Here is an 18,109-nt window from a genome sequence, read left to right on the forward strand (position 1 = left end):
GCTATAATCTGAAGTAATCTCACTTTCAGAATATGCTACTGTACCTGGGGAACATATCTGGTAAATATCTATTTGATATGTATCATAGTTTAGTTTCTATAGCACTTTTAAATGTAATCCCATTATAGTCTATGGGCATTCCATTATGTCATTCACCCTTGTCATTCCATAGAAAGCAGCTATAATCTGATGTAATCTCACTTTCAGAATATGCTACTGTACATGGGGAACATATCTGGTAAATATTTAGTTGATATGTATCATAGTTTAGTTTCTATAGCACTTTTAAATGTAATCCCATTATAGTCTATGGGCATTCCATTATGTCATTCACCCTTGTCATTCCATAGAAAGCAGCTATAATCTGATGTAATCTCACTTTCAGAATATGATACTGTACATGGGGAACATATCTGGTAAATATCTAGTTGATATGTATCATAGTTTTGTTGCTTCAACACTTTTAATTTTACATCCCATTAAAGTCTATGGGCATTCCATTTTGTCATTCACCCTTCTCATTCCATAGAAAGCAGCTATAATCTGAAGTAATCTCACTTTCAGAATATGCTACTGTACCTGGGGAACATATCTGGTAAATATCTAGTTGATATGTATCATAGTTTAGTTTCTATAGCACTTTTAAATGTAATCCCATTATAGTCTATGGGCATTCCATTTTGTGATTCACCCTTGTCATTCCATAGAAAGCAGCTATAATCTGATGTAATCTCACTTTCAGAATATGCTACTGTACATGGGGAACATATCTGGTAAATATCTAGTTGATATGTATCATAGTTTAGTTTCTATAGCACTTTTAAATTTAATCCCATTATAGTCTATGGGCATTCCATTATGTCATTCACCCTTGTCATTCCATAGAAAGCAGCTATAATCTGACATAATCTGACTTTCAGAATATGCTACTGTACATGGGGAACATATCTGGTAAATATCTATTTGATATGTATCATTATTTAGTTTCTATAGCACTTTTAAATGTAATCCCATTATAGTTAAGGGCATTCCATTTTGTCATTCACCCTTGTCATTCCATAGAAAGCAGCTATACCCTGAAGTAATCTCACTTTCAGAATATGCTACTGTACCTGGGGAACATATCTGGTAAATATCTATTTGATATGTATCATTATTTAGTTTCTATAGCACTTTTAAATGTAATCCCATTATAGTCTATGGGCATTCCATTTTGTCATTCACCCTTGTCATTCCATAGAAAGCAGCTATAATCTGATGTCATCTCACTTTCAGAATATGCTACTGTACCTTGGGAACATATCTGGTAAATATCTAGTTGATATGTATCATAGTTTTGTTGCTTCAACACTTTTAATTTTACATCCCATTAAAGTCTATGGGCATTCCATTTTGTCATTCACCCTTGTCATTCCTTTTAGTACATCCCGCTGTGAACACACAGACGATATTACAGAACACTTTCCTGTGATAGGGCGATGCTGGCCTTGAGCATAGATGTTAAAAACCTCCACCGTTCCCTTTATGAGTGATGAGCACAGTTTCAACACCAATACACACTGTTATAAATAATTCGACTATTTGCAAATTCAGCTGTTTTGTTTTCAAAATTTTCATAATAAGCATTTTAAATTTTAGATTACTAATATTATATATATTTACTATACACATATAAAATTTAAACTTTATATAACTCCCATATGGTCTAGCGGTTAGGATTCCTGGTTTTCACCCAGGCGGCCCGGGTTCGACTCCCGGTATGGGAAGTTCCGATTTTCTATTTTATTTATGTATTATAAATATATTGTTGATTTATTATTATATGTACACACTGGTGCTTCTGTATTATAACGATCTTATATTTTTTTTATTCAACTTTTCCACTTACAACGCTATAACTATTTTCATATTCAACATTAGAGGGAGCTACTATGTTGTGAATGCACCGTGACTTTTTTTTGTCGTTCTGAATGTAATGGAATAAACAAAGATTGCTTTCGCTTTTTTTCATAGTAGATCATGCGTTGCAGCGTTTCACTTAATTTTTTACTTTACAATATATATATATATATATATATATATATATATATATATATATATATATATATATATATATATATATATATATATATATATATAATATTTTTATTAACCCTACGTTACTTAACAATGTGTCTGTTTTAGCTTATCTCACGCTGACAAACTGCCAAATATTACTATATTATATTACTATATTAATAATGTACACTAATAGTACATCATTTACTGTAGTGCGATAGCGAGTATATTTATAGTGATAAGTATATTTATAGTCATATACAGTTGTTCTTATTTTGATTGTTGTAAGAGCTATTAGCAACACATTAATAACTTCAACTACTCTCCTTCCATTCATAAAGTATAAGCAACACGCCCCGCGCACTGGATTGGCTGATATGTCTGAGCAGCATCTCCTCACAAGTAATCGCAGTCATAAAAAGTATTGCACTGAGTACTGGAGACTTATTCAGAGGGTGTGAGTATAGAAGCATAAATCAGATACAGACAGGCAGAGTGGCTACTGCACAGATCATGGAGAAGCAAGGTAAGGCTCATCTATCTAATATATCCTATCTATCTCACACACTATAGTGCTTAGATACTTGGTATCAATATTTAATTTTTGCTTATTGTTAGCCTATTGATGCTCATCATCATTACATAGTGCAGTATATATAGATTATGGTAAATACATTTGATTTTATTCAATATAGGTAATCCATGTAGTGACATACACTGTTCAGCATGCTCATTCTCAATATAAAGATACTAATGATAGTTATGTAATATGCACTGTATTCATATTCAGCATATGTTTGTAACATTTGTATATATAGCCATTGACAGGGGTGGTTTTGTCATGAGATAAACTAGACAGCTGCCTATAGGCTTATCTGGCTGTTCAATTCAGGTAACTTTACAATTCACTTTTTATTTCTTACATTTTAGGAGCTCTAATTTCATTTAACATTATAATGGCAGTGTCAGTGACAATGTTGTGGCCAATATTTCACTGGGGCCACAGTATACATTATGTAGCTGCTGTAGTGTCACCTGTGCGTCATTTCTGCTTTATGTGCATATTCCTTGTAACCCCTTAGAAGTTGAGGTCTGCTTTCTAATGTGGTGCAATCCTCCTTTGTCTTCCAAGAGGTTAACCCTATATATAATTTATCCCTATCTTTAAATCTAACATTAGTTTATGGCTATTGCTGACCTCAAGTCTAACCTTAGCCCAGAGCTCCCCATAGTTCAACATTTTGTGAGACTGCACCTCTTTTCCTTCCTCATTTAATACAACTTACTAAGTTTCACCAAGTGAGACCAGGGACCTTCCTGCTTGTCTCTGGCCCCAACCCCAGCAAACCCAACCCCACACAGGGGACTAGATTACAAATGGCGCTCTAACAGTTGCGATGAGGGGTTTATCGTGGGTGTTTGCGTGCGTCGGAAGTGGAGTGCTTATTACAAGTTGAAAGTAAACAGAATTTAATTTAACAAGCATCAGGTTAGTGCAACTTCAGAGCTTTGGTTAACTGTTACGCTCAAATAAAAAGTTGCACAAAACACATAAAAAATACATTAAAAAGTTAAAAAGTACAGTTACAATCATAATCACACCATCTAAAAAAATATTTAAAAAAAAATGCATAAAAAAGTTATAAGGGCTCAACGATATGAGGTCTCAGAAAAAAAGTCTGCAAAAGGCTTTAACATAGAGATACATACATATTCATGTCTGCATATGTATATATATATATATATATATATATATATATATATACAGTATATATATACATATATATATATATATATATATATATATATATATACTGTATATACATATATATATATATGTGTGTGTGTACATATGTATTTATATGTGTATATGTATTTAAAGACATATACTGTATACACATATAAACACATAAATACATATGTATACTTATAAATACATATCTTTAAGTGCATTGGAGCCCTTTGAAGTTAAGTAGCTTAAAACATGAAAAATCATATTTATGCAATATTCATATTTAAAAAAGTGTTTAACTCTGTTAGTACTGTAAATATTTCACATTCCAATGTCCTTCACATAGGGCAATATGTTCTAAGTATTTATAAATAGATATTCATATATATATATCTGTATATATGTATACCTATATATAATCATATATATTATATATAGGTATATATATATTGTACCAAATAAATTTTATATATATATATATATATATATATATATATATATATATATATATAAATTGAAAATATTCTGCTATATGAAGAACATTGGAATGTGAAATATTAATATTACATGTCAGGTTAGAGCACTTGAGAAAATGCAATTGGGTTTGCACAAATTGTTGGGTGTTTTTTTCCACTTTTCACTCTCCATTAAAGTCAATGGGTAATATGGTAATGTGGTTGGAATATTCTAAATTTGGCTTTTTGCTTACTTACTTCTAGCAGAGTTAGCGTTAGAGTGAGAATGATAAATAGTGCTCCCTTTGTAATCTAGCCCACAGTATGATATTGAGCCTGTCCATGACCCATCATGATCCTTTCCCAATTGACTTAGTCAACAGCATCCTAGTTCCAGGTGGAAGCTTGGTGGTGTTAGGAGACAGGCTCAAAATCTAACCTTAATCTTAGCTATTGCCATGATCCTAACCCTTGAGCTAGGCCTTACCTTAGCCCCAGCCATAACCCTAATGTTAGCCTCAGTGTCCTCAGTCTTTAGATCATTGGAAACCAGTGGCATTGTAAAATGTCAATGTAATGAGCTGCAAGATCTTGTTCCACACCTGATCACATTGCTGTTGTAGTGATTGAGATTTTGACTTCTGTATTAGCACTGGGTAAGTAAATTTGAGTTCAGGTATATCTAATCTAAGATAGCATTTGGAGCTTTACCCACTTTAAGTAATAATGTGTCCCTCAGCAAAGTAGGGGAGTAAGTGTTGTGGTATGACTGAGTAACTTTTGCCTATAGACACCAAAGATTGGCTCTGGATACAGAAAATAAACAAGTATCAATATATATGTTTTATTCCACCCTCCTTCAGTAGTCTATAGCCTAGTTGTTCATTCTGTGGTACGTGTACCTCTGGGGGTACTTGGGGCATTGACAAAGGGTACTCCAGGTATTGGCCTTCATTATTTGTTTTTCCAGATGTAGCTATTATAAACCTGACATATCAGAGAAAGCTGTGTTTCTTATTTCTACCCTCAAGCACTCGTAACAGGGCAGAGTGTGAGTATTCCCCTGCCTAGGTTGGACCACTGCTCAATCACTGATCAAATTGCTAAAACCTTAGATTCTGGTTTGTTAGTGATGCATGAGGGCTGGAGTTGAGCTTCACTGATATGAACAGGGGAAATGCATGTAAGGTGTATTACTGTGACCAAGTGTCACAGAGACAAGTGGCAGATAAATGTGGCACTGTGAAATAGATAAAGTGCAACATTCTGTAGTGTGCCACAGTAAAACAAGACATCTAATTCATACTTTTTGTCTTCCTTGTGTCTCTTTCTCCCTTCACTTCTCTTCCTCATTTTCTTATTTTGCTTTCTTTTTTCATTTTCTCTCTCCCCCTTGCTCTTTTCTCTTCTTATTTTCTTTCCTCCCATATGTAACCCTATTTCTCTCAATCTAGCTCCTTTCCTGTCACCTGTGTGATATATAATTGTGGCTTATATTGTTTTCTGCATTTCTCTTCCTGTCTTTAAAGCTTCATACCCAACACAAACTACTTTCCTGTGTTTAGTACATTTATAATGTGGCTAGTAACAGCATATGGCTGAATATTGATTGTTGTCTTGTAAATACATTAATAGACAAATCAAGAACTGTTAGTATTTGATACATTATTGCCTGATGATTCTCTATTGGTGTGTAGCTTTGTGTTACAGACTAGCTGAGATTAGGAACCAGAAACAGAGCTGTCTGTCTCCTCCTTGGGATGCATAAACAATTACTCTTGTTTTTTTATTTGATTAAATTTGATAATATTTTTCTTTCAAGACCAAACATAAGAATGAGGGTCTTCAATCCTAATTAAACACCCTCCCTTTTGGTTTCATCACTACATATTTAAACATAGGTATGTGTCTTGTGCAAATGGATATATATATAACTGCACTGTGTGATTTACTGGTGGGAATGGGTTTCAATCAGTATCCTCTAGAAATAGGGTTAAATTATTGCATCTTTGTGTGTTTCTGGCAAAAATAGGGTTGTATCACTGCTAAATGTGTCAAACATTGGCACTGTGTCTTGTGTGTGTGTATTACTGGCAGGAAGAAGTTAGTAACTAACTAACTAACAGGCCCAGGTCTGATGAATATATAAAGCAATATATAAAAATAATAATAGCAAGGGGTAGCAGATGTCCTTGTGCTTAAAGTTGCACAAAATTTAAATATACTACGACTTTAATGAAACTGAAATGTCAGCCCTTGCGTAAACTCTGGGCTTAGGGACAGGGGTGGCTATTATGCTCTCAGTTTTTGTTCTCTTTAAGAAAAAACATGAAAAAGTGTAAGAAGGCTTGATATCCTAAAGATGACACCTTGTGGCAATACGAAACGTAGGGAAGAGCACTTGAGGGTGAGGTCCTGGGGCTTTAGAGGGAAAGTGATGGCACCCAATAGGCGCTGCCCTCTTAACTAGAAATCCATGAGACCTAGATTTTAATATTGTTTTATTTGCTTTAAACCAATTGATCTGGATGCTATGGCAGAACTGTGCAAACAATAGGAAACTGGAGGTGAAACTAAATAGTTTCAACTAAAACAATATATATATATGCGGTGTGTGTTTTTAAAAAACTAAAGTCTTTTTGTCAGGCTGGTGGAGACTTGTCCTCCACAGAAAGAGCTATGTTTTTCCATCAGCCAGTTTGTATTAAATTAATCCAGCAGTATCAGTTGTGGTTAAACAAGCCTGTCTTGCTATTTTACATTTTTTTACACTTTAAATAATTTAACATGATCATTAATATTTGTTTAGATACATTTTATTTTTTATATTTATATACTGTTTATACAGCTCTCAAAAAATTAAGAGGTCACTGCAAAAATATCAGTTTCTCTGGTTTTACTATTTATAGGTAAGTGTTTGAGTAAAATGAGCATTTTTGTTTTATTCTAAACTACTGACAACATTTCAACCAAATAAAAATATTGTAATTTAGAACATTTAGAAAATGTCAAATTAACAAAAAAAAGATACAGTGTTTTCAGACCTCATATAATGCAGAGAAAATAAGTTCATATTCATTTTTATACAACACAATTCTAATGTTTTTTTTCTTAGCAAGGGTTCAGAAATCAATATTTGGAAAAATAATCCTGATTTTCACAGCTTTCATGCATCTTGGCATGCTCTCCACCAGTAATTCACATTGCTGTTGGGTAACTTTATGCCTCTTCTGGCACACAAATTCAAGCAGCTCAGCTTTGTTTGATGGCTTGTGAGCATCCATCTTCCTCTTGATCAAATTCCAGAGGTTTTCAATAGGGTTTAGGTCTGGAGATTGAACTGGCCATTACAGGGTCTTGATTTGGTGGTCCTCCATCCACACCTTCATTGTATCATGGAGCATTGTCCTGCTAGCAAAAACAATCCTCAGAGTTGTGGAACATTGTTAGAGCAGAAGGAAGCAAGGTTTCTTGGCTTGATTCATGCGTCCTTCATAAAGATAACAAAGATAAATCTGCCAGATACAAGTCTTGCTGAAGCATCCACAGATCATCACGGTGCTCCACCAAATTTCACAGTGGGTGCGAGTGCGACACACTGTGGCTTGTAGGCCTCTCTCTCAAAGTTTCCTTCTAACCATTAGAAGACCAGGAGTTGGGCAAAGCTTACAATTATACTCATCAGAGAAGATGACCTGGAATCGGGCAGATTTATCTTTTTGCAGTTAAATCAGAGAAAGTTATAATTTTTCAGTTGTCTCTTATTTTTTCCATATATATTGTACAATATAAAGATAACAGGTACAATTTTCTTGAGTTAAATGCCAGCAATGAAAGCTAAGCTTAGGGGAAAATACTGTCTGTGTCTTAAAAAGGCATTTGGTTTTATTATCACTTTGCCAATAGCTTTAGCTAAGTTTGCTTTTTTTCCAATGGTCTATGGGGTATGAAGCTAATGTGTAGCTTTATGATCTGAGATAGGGTCTAACTTACTTCCTTTCAGTTATGTCCCAAATTCTACAGGGTGATGGACTTTGATATAGCTACCTTTTTAAAACACAATAAAAAGAGGGCATCCTCTTCCTGGTCATGTTCCCAATTGTTGTGTTAAGACATGGGTGATGAAGTATTATATTAGATCTCAGACCACCCAAAATTCACCCATAGCACGGGTAATTGCTATTTCTTCAGCAAACGCCCTTTATGCAGAGGGGAATAAAACCCCTCATATGGGAGAGTCCTAGCTTTCATGTGAGTGATGTTTTGTGTGTTATGATGAATGCTTTAGGTTTTTTTATTGCAATCATCTACTAATGAGTGGAATATAAAACCCCTCACAGGAGAGGCCCACCCCCTTCAAAATTGATTGTTAGGCTCCTGAGTGTGTGGTTTATGATGAGAAATATTGGCTGTAAAAAAGGTATCCGCCTATAATAAAGAATATCTCTGGTGGTGCAAGTGATCTAAGGGGATTACCTGTATGTAAATGAAGCATGTGGCCCCTTATTTACAAATTTGACTAGTTTTAATGAGAGGTGCCATACTCCTCTAGGTAACTCAGAGTTGGGGATAAGAGCTTTAAAATAGCCCCATCCCCTTCATAAAAAACCTCCCAGGTGTCAAGTACTTCAGGGGATCACCATTCTCTATAATGCTAGCCTGTATCCTTGGGGGCAACTGATTCTTCAATCACAAGATGGACTTCCCCTCTTTCAAACGGTCATTTGTACCATTATGTAGTACTGGAGAGGAGATAGGTATTCCATGTTACTGTTGCAGGTGATCAATATGTTTTAAATGAAGAACAGCTTCTTCCCCTAGTATGCTGGTCACCATGGATATTGCTGATCACCTGCACACCTGGACATATCTGGTACCTTGTTATTTCAATACTAGAGAATGAGGAAGTATTTTTTACCAAATGTATGGTCAAAAGTACCTGTTAAAAAAGGAAGAAACCCCATACTATTTATTTATTTGTAATTAGTTATTTATTTGAAAGAAATAGGATATGAGTACCAGAATATACATACGTGTTTATTATGGAGCTTATTGTGGAACAGACAACTCATTATTTACAAATAGGGAGAAAATATATAATTACTTACAGTATAATCAACAAAATATTTAAACACAAATGTCAGATTAAGTGTCTGTCATTCAGATCCATTACCACCCTCAGCCATTCATATTTAGCTTTATGCCAACTTTAGTTTGCTTTCTCCTCTCTACAGTTACAATATCAGAAGATCTTGCTGTCACCCTGCAGGAGTTTGATGATGCTCTGCATGACTTCTCCAGAGGACCTTGTGACTCAGAGGAGCGACTGAAGCAACTGAAGAAGCAGCTCCAGTCGTCTTGTGATAGTGGCATCAGCGATTCAGAAAGTGAGGACCATCAATAGAAATATTTCAAGACGGTAGAATAAAGTTACAAAAGCAGCTAGGCTTCAGAAGCAGAATACCATCAGAAGGTGATAGACCTTAGAAGGAGAGGAGTAAGAGCTAGGCATCTAGAAAGAACAATACTTCAAGGAGCAAAGGAGCAGTGATGTGTCATGAACAACTAGGTTTAGGGTGCAAAAGGAGCTAGGTGTCATAAGCAGGGAGGACTAGGAGGAACTGAGTTTCAGAATCAGAGATATACAAATGGGGCTAGACTTTTGATGGAGGGAAGTTTTTGCGGGGATCTAGAATTTTAAACGTAGAAAGGTTACTTATTCTGTATCTCATTTTAGGTTGCATCTCTTCCAAGGGGAGCAGCCGTTGCACCAGTGAGGAAAATCTAAACAACTACAGCACCAACTCAAATCACGCCAAGGGTGAGAGTCAATCATGCCACCCTACTTTGGGGTTTTGCTCTCAGAGAGGACTGACTTTTTAACTAACTAATTATTTATGGTACTGACTTTTTAACCAGTTAAAACACATGCGGCTAGATTACGAGTTGTGCGTTAGGGTAAAAAAGCAGCGTTAAGAGGTCCTAACGCTGCTTTTTTACGCCTGCTGGTATTACGAGTCTTGAAGGTTTAGGGTCACCGCACACTTCTTTGGTCTTACCACAAAACGACTTATGTAAACTTCGTAAAGTCTTTTTTCTATGGGACTTCCATAGCGCCGGTATTACGAGTCTGTCTTGGGAGGCCAAAAAGTGAGTGGTACACCCTACCCCATCAAGAGTCCTAACGCATTTAAAAGTCAGTAGTTAAGAGTTTTATGGTACAACGCTGTAACATAAAACTCATAACTAAAGTGCTAAAAAGTACATTAACAGCCATAAACTACCTATTACCCCTAAACCGAGGCCCTCCCGCATTGCAAACACTATAATAAAATTTTTAACCCCTAATCTGCCGCTCCGGACACCGCCAACACCTACATTATATTTATGAACCCCTAATCTGCTGCCCCCAACATCGCAGACACCTACATTATATTTATTAACCCCTAATCTGCCACCCCTGACTTCGCTGATACCTACATTATAATTATTAACCCCTAATCTGCCGCTCCGGACACCGCCACCACCTACATTATATGTATTAACCCCTAATCTGCTGCCCCAACATCTCCGACACCTACATACTATTTATTAACCCCTAATCTGCTGCCCCAACGTCGCCGCCACTATATTAAAGTTATTAACCCCTAAACCTATTAAACCTATTAAAGTCTAACCCTAACCCTAACACCCCCTACCTTAAATATAATTACAATAAATCTAAATAAATATTACTATCATTAACTAAATTATTCCTATTTAAAACTAAATACTTACCTGTACAATAAACCCTAAGATAGCTACAATATAACTAATAGTTACATTGTAGCTATCTTAAAGTTTATTTTTATTTTACAGGCAAGTTTGTATTTATTTTAACTAGGTAGAATAGTTATTAAATAGTTATTAACTATTTAATAACTACCTAGCTAAAATAAATACAAAAGTACCTGTAAAATAAAACCTAACCTAAGTTACACTAACACCTAACACTACACTATAATTAAATAATTTAACTAAATTAAATACAATTACCTAAATTAAATTAAATTAGCTAAAGTACAAAACCCCCCCACTAAATTACAGAAAATAATAAACAAATTACAGATATTTAAACTAATTACACCTAATCTAATAACCCTATTAAAATAAAAAAAGCCCCCCCCACCAAAATAAAAAAAAAACCCTAGCCTAAACTAAACTACCAATAGCCCTTAAATGGCCTTTTGCTGGGCATTGCCCAAAAGTAATCAGCTCTTTTACCTGTAAAAAAAATACAAACAACCCCCCAACAGTAAAACCCACCACCCACACAACCAACCCCCCAAATAAAATACTATCTAAAAAAACCTAAGCTCCCCATTGCCCTGAAAAGGGCATTTGGATGGGCATTGCCCTTAAAAGGGCAGTTAGCTCTATTGCAGCCCAAAATCCCTAACCTAAAAATAAAACCCACCCAATACACCCTTAAAAAAACCTAACACTAACCCCCTGAAGATCGATTTACCAGGAGAAGTCTTCATCCAAGCCGGGCCGAAGTCCTCAACGAAGCCGGAAGAAGCCTTCATCCAAGTCGGGCGAAGTGGTCCTCCAGACGGGCAGAAGTCTTCATCCAGACGGCATCTTCTTTCTTCATCCATCCGGCACGGAGCGGCGTGTCCACCGTTGATTCCTATGGGGAATCCTATTGGCTGATAGGAACAGGTAGCTATTAAATAGTTAATAACTATTCAATAACTATTCTACCTAGTTAAAATAAAAAAAAAACTTGCCTGTAAAATAAAAATAAACCCTAAGATAGCTACAATGTAACTATTAGTTCTATTGTAGCTAGTTTAGGGTTTATTTTACAGGTAAGTATTTAGTTTTAAATAGGAATAATTTAGTTAATCATAGTAATATTTATTTAGATTTATTGTAATTATATTTAAGTTAGGGGGTGTTAGGGTAAGACTTAGGTTTAGGGGTTAATAACTTTAATATAGTGGCGGAGACGTTGGGGGCGGCAGATTAGGGGTTAATAAATGTAGGTAGGTTGCGGCGACATTGGGGGCGGCAGATTAGGGTTTAATAAATAGTATGTAAGTGTCGGCGATGTTGGGGGCAGCAGATTACGGGTTAATACATATAATGTAGGTGGCGACGGTGTCCGGAGCGGCAGATTAGGGGTTAATAATTATAATGTAGGTGTCGGCAATGTCGGGGGTGGCAGATTAGGGCTAATAAGTGTAAGATTAGGGGTGTTTAGATCATGTTAGGGTGTTAGGTGTAGACATAACTTTTATTTCCCCATAGGAAGCAATGGGGCTGCATTACTGAGTTTTACGCTGCTTTTTTTGCAGGTGTTAGACTTTTTCTCAGCCGGCTCTCCCCGTTGATTCCTATGGGGAAATCGTGCACAAGCACGTAAGACCAGCTAACCGCTGACTTAAGCAGCGCTGGTATTGGAGTGCGGTAATGAGCAAAATTTTGCTCAACGCTCACTTCTTGTCTTTTAACGACGGGTTTCTGAAAACTCGTAATACCAGCACCGCATAGCCTCTAACGCAAAACTCGTAATCTGGGCCATAATGTTAGATGACTTTGCTGTAAATTGGTACTAACATATTACCCCATTATACATCTCAGCTGCTTTTCCTTATACGTAGAACTATGTCACTCTCATGAGCCTGATCCTTAATCATGTTTAGTTCCTTGTAGAAGCTATGTGATCTAAAGACAGGTACATACAATGATGTATTAAGGGCCAGCTCCTTTTAGTAGCTAAGTCATAAGGTTACTTTTCTGACTCTTTTCTTTATTTTTCATTAGCAAAACTAGGTGACACACAAGAGCTTGAAAATTTCATTGCTGATCTGGATAAAGTGTTAAATGGTAAGAATCTTAACATTTTCTTTATTTATAATAATAGGCTGTGCAAGCCTATCCTGATATTGTCAAGGAGTCACCAATCCCACTATAAAGAAATCCAAAATGTCTGAACCTAGTCTGATAAAGTACAGTCATGAGGTCACAAATAACAACAAACATCCCTGTAAACATTAATTTATTAGTTATATGGGGAATTGTTAAAGTGAATAAACAATGTTTCTATATGTTTTTCTTATTAAGTCACATAATGTAATCATCTTCCTTCCTTTTTATTCTCTCCCAGATCTGTGAAATGAGAAGTTTAATTTCAAAATGAAAGTAGCATATCCTGTTTATTCTTGGAAACTAAATATAGAAAAAAATGTTGAAAGTACAGTACCACAAGGAATGCGGTAGAGTGACGTCAAGTGATTCTGTCTTATTTGTATATATTGTATGATAATAATTTGATACTTTTTAAATGCATATATTTTGTTTATTAAAAAATAAAGAGTTTGTATAAACTGTCTATTTCTATCTTGAATCATGTTTGTGTTTTCCTTTGTAGGACCTAAGGGTACTAATGGGTACGAATGTTGAAGCACTTGTAAATGATACAGCGTATCTGTAAAAAGCTGAAAATATCAAACATCTCTATGTAAAAAAATAAGATGTTTTACCTCAAAATTTCAATTTTAAACAACTTTCCAGTTTTCTTCTACTATCAAATTTCATTATTTCTCTTGGTATAATTTGTTGAAGGAGCAGCAATGGGTGAGCCAATGACAATCAGTATATATATATATATATATATATATGCAGCCACCAATCAGCAGCTAGAACCTAGGTTCTTTGCAGCTCCTGGGCTTTCCTAGATAAACCTTTCAGCAAAGAATAACAAGAGAAGGAAGCAAATGAATTAATAGAAGTAAACTGGAAAGTGGTTAAAATTGTATGCTCTGTCTAAATCATGAATGTCTTATTATGACTTTACTGTCCCTTTAAGCAGCCAATCAGGATGCTTGTCCCAGGACTTGCAAGGGATTGTGCGGTATTTCCCACAAGATCCGAGTAAAGCAAAGTGTTAACTCAGAACTGATTATGCTGATTGGCTGTTTTGTTCACGCAGATACCACTTATAAAGGCTGTGACACACTGCAAGCGATGCGGTGTGAGGCAAAGAAGCTGCTTCGCTCCGCGTTGCATCACTTCTGAAGATCAAATATTTCATCTCTGAGCGCTCAGCTACGCGACCTGACGCAACAGAGTGCTCAGAGATGAAAAGGCAGGACATACTGAGCGCGCACAGCTGCATCTACACGCTGCACGTTGCTCCGCTTGCAGTGTGTCACAGCCTTAATAGTAGCTGATGGATAACTGCTCACAGAGCACTTATTATGTTGAGCTGGTGACATTTTGAGGTAAAATATATTCCCTTTTTAGAGATGTACATGTAATATTTTCTAGTCAGCTTTTTAAAGATATGCTGCAGCTGCATCCTTTACATGAATAACATATAAGTGGAGATTTTGATAATGTGCATGTTCAATATAAACAAAACTATTATAAAAATCAAAATAGTAAATTTTTGACAAAAACAAACCCAACAGATATTATATACACTTTATACTTACCAAGGGTTTCCACCTTTCTTAAAAAAAAAAGAAGAAAAATACCAGCCATGCTAAGTAACATGAATTAGCATAAATAATTATGCAGCATGACATAGAAACTAAAGCTGATAGGACTAATTTATTTCAAATGAGATATTTACTTTTTATTAAACCACCAATTTATGAAAACTGAGAATAAAAATTAGGTTTTAAGGAAAACGGGAGAGTTGAATAAATGAAAAAAAAAAAGTACAAAAATCTTTTGAAACGTTGCTATACAGTATTTTATGATGGATTGATTGACAGCCAACTGAATATCAAGACAACACTGATGTGATCTGGTTGGATAACTGCAGTCAGGAGTGTGGAGTGCCAAGGAACACTACATGCTTTTAACTACTGTCTTAATTAAAGGCACATGAAACCTAAACGCCTTGATTACGAGTCTTGCGTTAGGGTTAAAAAGCAGCGTTGAGAGGTCCCAACGCTGCTTTTTAACGCCCACTGGTATTACGAGTCTTGCAGGTACAGGTGTACCGCTCACTTTTTTGGCGCAACTCGAACATACTGCGAATCCACTTACGTCAATTGCGTATCCTATATTTTCAATGGGATTTTCCTAACGCCGGTATTACGAGTCTTCCTAAAAGTGAGCGGTACAGCCTCTCCTGTCGAGACTGGTATCGCATTTGAAAGTCAGTAGTTAAGAGTTTTATAGGCTAACGCTGTAGCATAAAACTCTAAACTAAAGTGCTAAAAAGTACACTAACACCCATAAACTACCTATTAACCCCTAAACCGAGGTCCCCCCACATCGCAAACAGTTAAATAACATTTTTAACCCCTAATCTGCCGAACCAGACATCGCCGCCACTTTAATAAATATATTAACCATCAAACCTTCTCGCAAACACTAGTTAAATTTTATTAACCCCTAATCTGTCGTCCCTAACATCGCCGACACCTACCTACATTCATTAACCCCTAATCTACCTCCCCCAACGTCGCCGCCACTATATTAAATGTATTAACCCCTAAATCTAAGTCTAACCCTAACACCCCCTAACTTAAATCTAATTTAAATAAATCTAAATAAAATTACTATCATTAACTAAATTATTGCTATTTAAAACTAAATACTTACCTATAAAATAAACCCTAAGCTTACTACAATATAACTAATAGTTACATTGTAGCTAGCTTAGGGTTTATTTTTATTTTACAGGTAACTTTATATTTATTTTAACTAGGTAGAATAGTTACTAAATAGTTATTAACTATTTAATAGCTACCTTGCTAAAATAAATACAAATTTACCTGTAAAATAAAACCTAACCTAAGTTACAATTACACCTAACACTACACTATAATTAAATTAATTCCCTACATTAACTACAATTAAATACAATTAAATAAAATAAACAAGTTTTTTAAACTAATTACAGCTAATCTAATCCCCCTAATAAAATAAAAAAGCCCCCCAAAATAAAAAAAAGCCCTACCCTATACTAAATACAAATAGCCCTTAAAAGGGCTTTTTGCGGGGCATTGCCCCAAAGTAATCAGCTCTTTTACCTGTAAAAAAAGTACAATACACCCCCAACATTAAAACCCACCATCCACACACCCAACCCTACTCTAAAACCCACCCAATACCCCCTAAATAAAACCTAATACTAACCCCTTGAAGATCACCCTCCCTTGAGAAGTCTTCACCCAACCGGGCCGAAGTCCTTTACTAAGCCGGGTGAAGTGGTCCTCCAGACGGGCAGAAGTCTTCATCCAGGCGGCATCTTCTATCTTCACCCATCCGGCGCGGAGCGGCTCCATCTTCAAGACATCCGACGCGGAGCATCCTCTTCAAACGACGTCCAACTGAAGAATGAAGGTTCCTTTAAATGACGTCATCCAAGATGGCGTCCCTTCAATTCCGATTGGCTGATTGAATTCTATCAGCCATCCGGAATTAAGGTAGAAAAAATCCAATTGGCTGATGCAATCAGCCAATAGGATTGAGCTCACATTCTATTGGCTGATCTAATCAGCCAATATAATGCCAGCTCAATCCTATTGGCTGATTGGATCAGTCAATAGGATTGAACTTCAATCCTATTGGCTGATTGCATCAGCCAATAGAATTTTTTCTACCTTAATTCCGATTGGCTGATAGAATTCTATCAGCCAATCGGAATTCAAGGGACGCCATCTTGGATGACATCATTTAAAGGAACCTTCATTCTTCAGTTGGACGTCGTTTGAAGAGGATGCTCCGTGTCGGATGTCTTGAAGATGGAGCCGCTCCGCGCCGGATGGATGAAGATAGAAGATGCCGCCTGGATGAAGACTTCTGCCCGTATGGAGGACCTCTTCTTCCCGGCTTGGATGAAGACTTCGTAGAGGACTTCAGCCCGGTTGGGTGAAGACATCTCAAGGTAGGGTGATCTTCAATGGGTTAGTGTTAGGTTTTATTAAGGGGGGATTGGGTGGGTTTTAGAGTAGGGTTGGTTGTGTGGGTGGTGGGTTTTAATGTTGGGGGGGTATTGTACTTTTTTTACATGTAAAAGAGCTGATTACTTTGGGGCAATGCCCCGCAAAAAGCCCTTTTAAGGGCTATTTGTAATTTAGTATAGGGTAGGGCTTTTTTTATTTTGGGGGGCTTTTTTATTTTATTAGGGGGATTAGATTAGGTGTAATTAGCTTAAAAAACTTGTAATTATTTTATTATTTTCTGTAATTTAGTGGGGGGGATTTTGTACTTTAGCTTATTTTATTTAATTGTATTTAATTGTAGTTAATGTAGGGAATTAATTTAATTATAGTATAGTGTTAGGTGTAATTGTAACTTAGGTTAGGTTTTATTTTACAGGTATATTTGTATTTATTTTAGCTAGGTAGCTATTAAATAGTTAATAACTATTTAGTAACTATTCTACCTAGTTAAAATAAACACAAACTTGCCTGTAAAATAAAAATAAACCCTAAGATAGCTACAATGTAACTATTAGTTATATTGTAGTTAGCTTAGCGTTTATTTTATAGGTAAGTATTTAGTTTTAAATAGCAATAATTTAGTTAATGATAGTAATTTTATTTAGATTTATTTAAATTAGATTTAAGTTAGGAGGGTGTTAGGGTTAGGGTTAGACTTAGGTTTAGGGGTTAAAAACTTTATTATAGTGGCGGCGGCAGATTAGGGGTTAATAAGTGTAGTTAGGTTGCGGCAACATTGGGGGCGGAAGATTAGGGGTTAATAAATATAATGTAGGTGGCGGCGATGTTGGGGGCAGCAGATTAGGGGTTCATAACTATAATGTAGGTGGCGGCGGCGTCCGGAGTGGTAGATTAGGGGTTAATAATTATAATGTAGGTGGCGGTGGTGTCCGGAGCGGTAGATTAGGGGT

General features: G+C 35.9%; 1 protein-coding gene and 1 non-coding gene across 2 annotated transcripts; both read left to right on the forward strand.

Annotated features, from left to right (window-relative positions):
* The first annotated feature begins 1,694 nt into the window (after nt 1–1,694).
* Nucleotides 1,695–1,766, forward strand: TRNAE-UUC (transfer RNA glutamic acid (anticodon UUC)). Its single transcript has one exon. It is a non-coding gene; the product is annotated as a tRNA-Glu (tRNA).
* Nucleotides 1,767–2,501: 735 nt separating this feature from the next.
* Nucleotides 2,502–13,639, forward strand: LOC128638972 (regulator of cell cycle RGCC). Its single transcript, XM_053691117.1, has 5 exons — nt 2,502–2,584; nt 9,480–9,632; nt 9,983–10,066; nt 13,057–13,119; nt 13,400–13,639. The coding sequence occupies exons 1-5, from the start codon at nt 2,572–2,574 to the stop codon at nt 13,405–13,407; spliced, it is 321 nt and encodes a 106-aa protein (XP_053547092.1). The 5' UTR covers nt 2,502–2,571; the 3' UTR covers nt 13,408–13,639.
* Nucleotides 13,640–18,109: the final 4,470 nt, after the last annotated feature.

The sequence above is a fragment of the Bombina bombina genome, chromosome 1 (assembly GCF_027579735.1).
Source record: "Bombina bombina isolate aBomBom1 chromosome 1, aBomBom1.pri, whole genome shotgun sequence".
In the NCBI taxonomy this organism is placed as follows: domain Eukaryota; kingdom Metazoa; phylum Chordata; class Amphibia; order Anura; family Bombinatoridae; genus Bombina; species Bombina bombina.

Excerpts from the sequence above, each read along its gene's own strand:
- LOC128638972 (XM_053691117.1), top strand. Across the intron at positions 9,633-9,982 it reads TGGCATCAGCGATTCAGAAA|GTTGCATCTCTTCCAAGGGG; the intron begins GTGAGGACCATC and ends ATCTCATTTTAG. Across the intron at positions 10,067-13,056 it reads CAACTCAAATCACGCCAAGG|CAAAACTAGGTGACACACAA; the intron begins GTGAGAGTCAAT and ends ATTTTTCATTAG.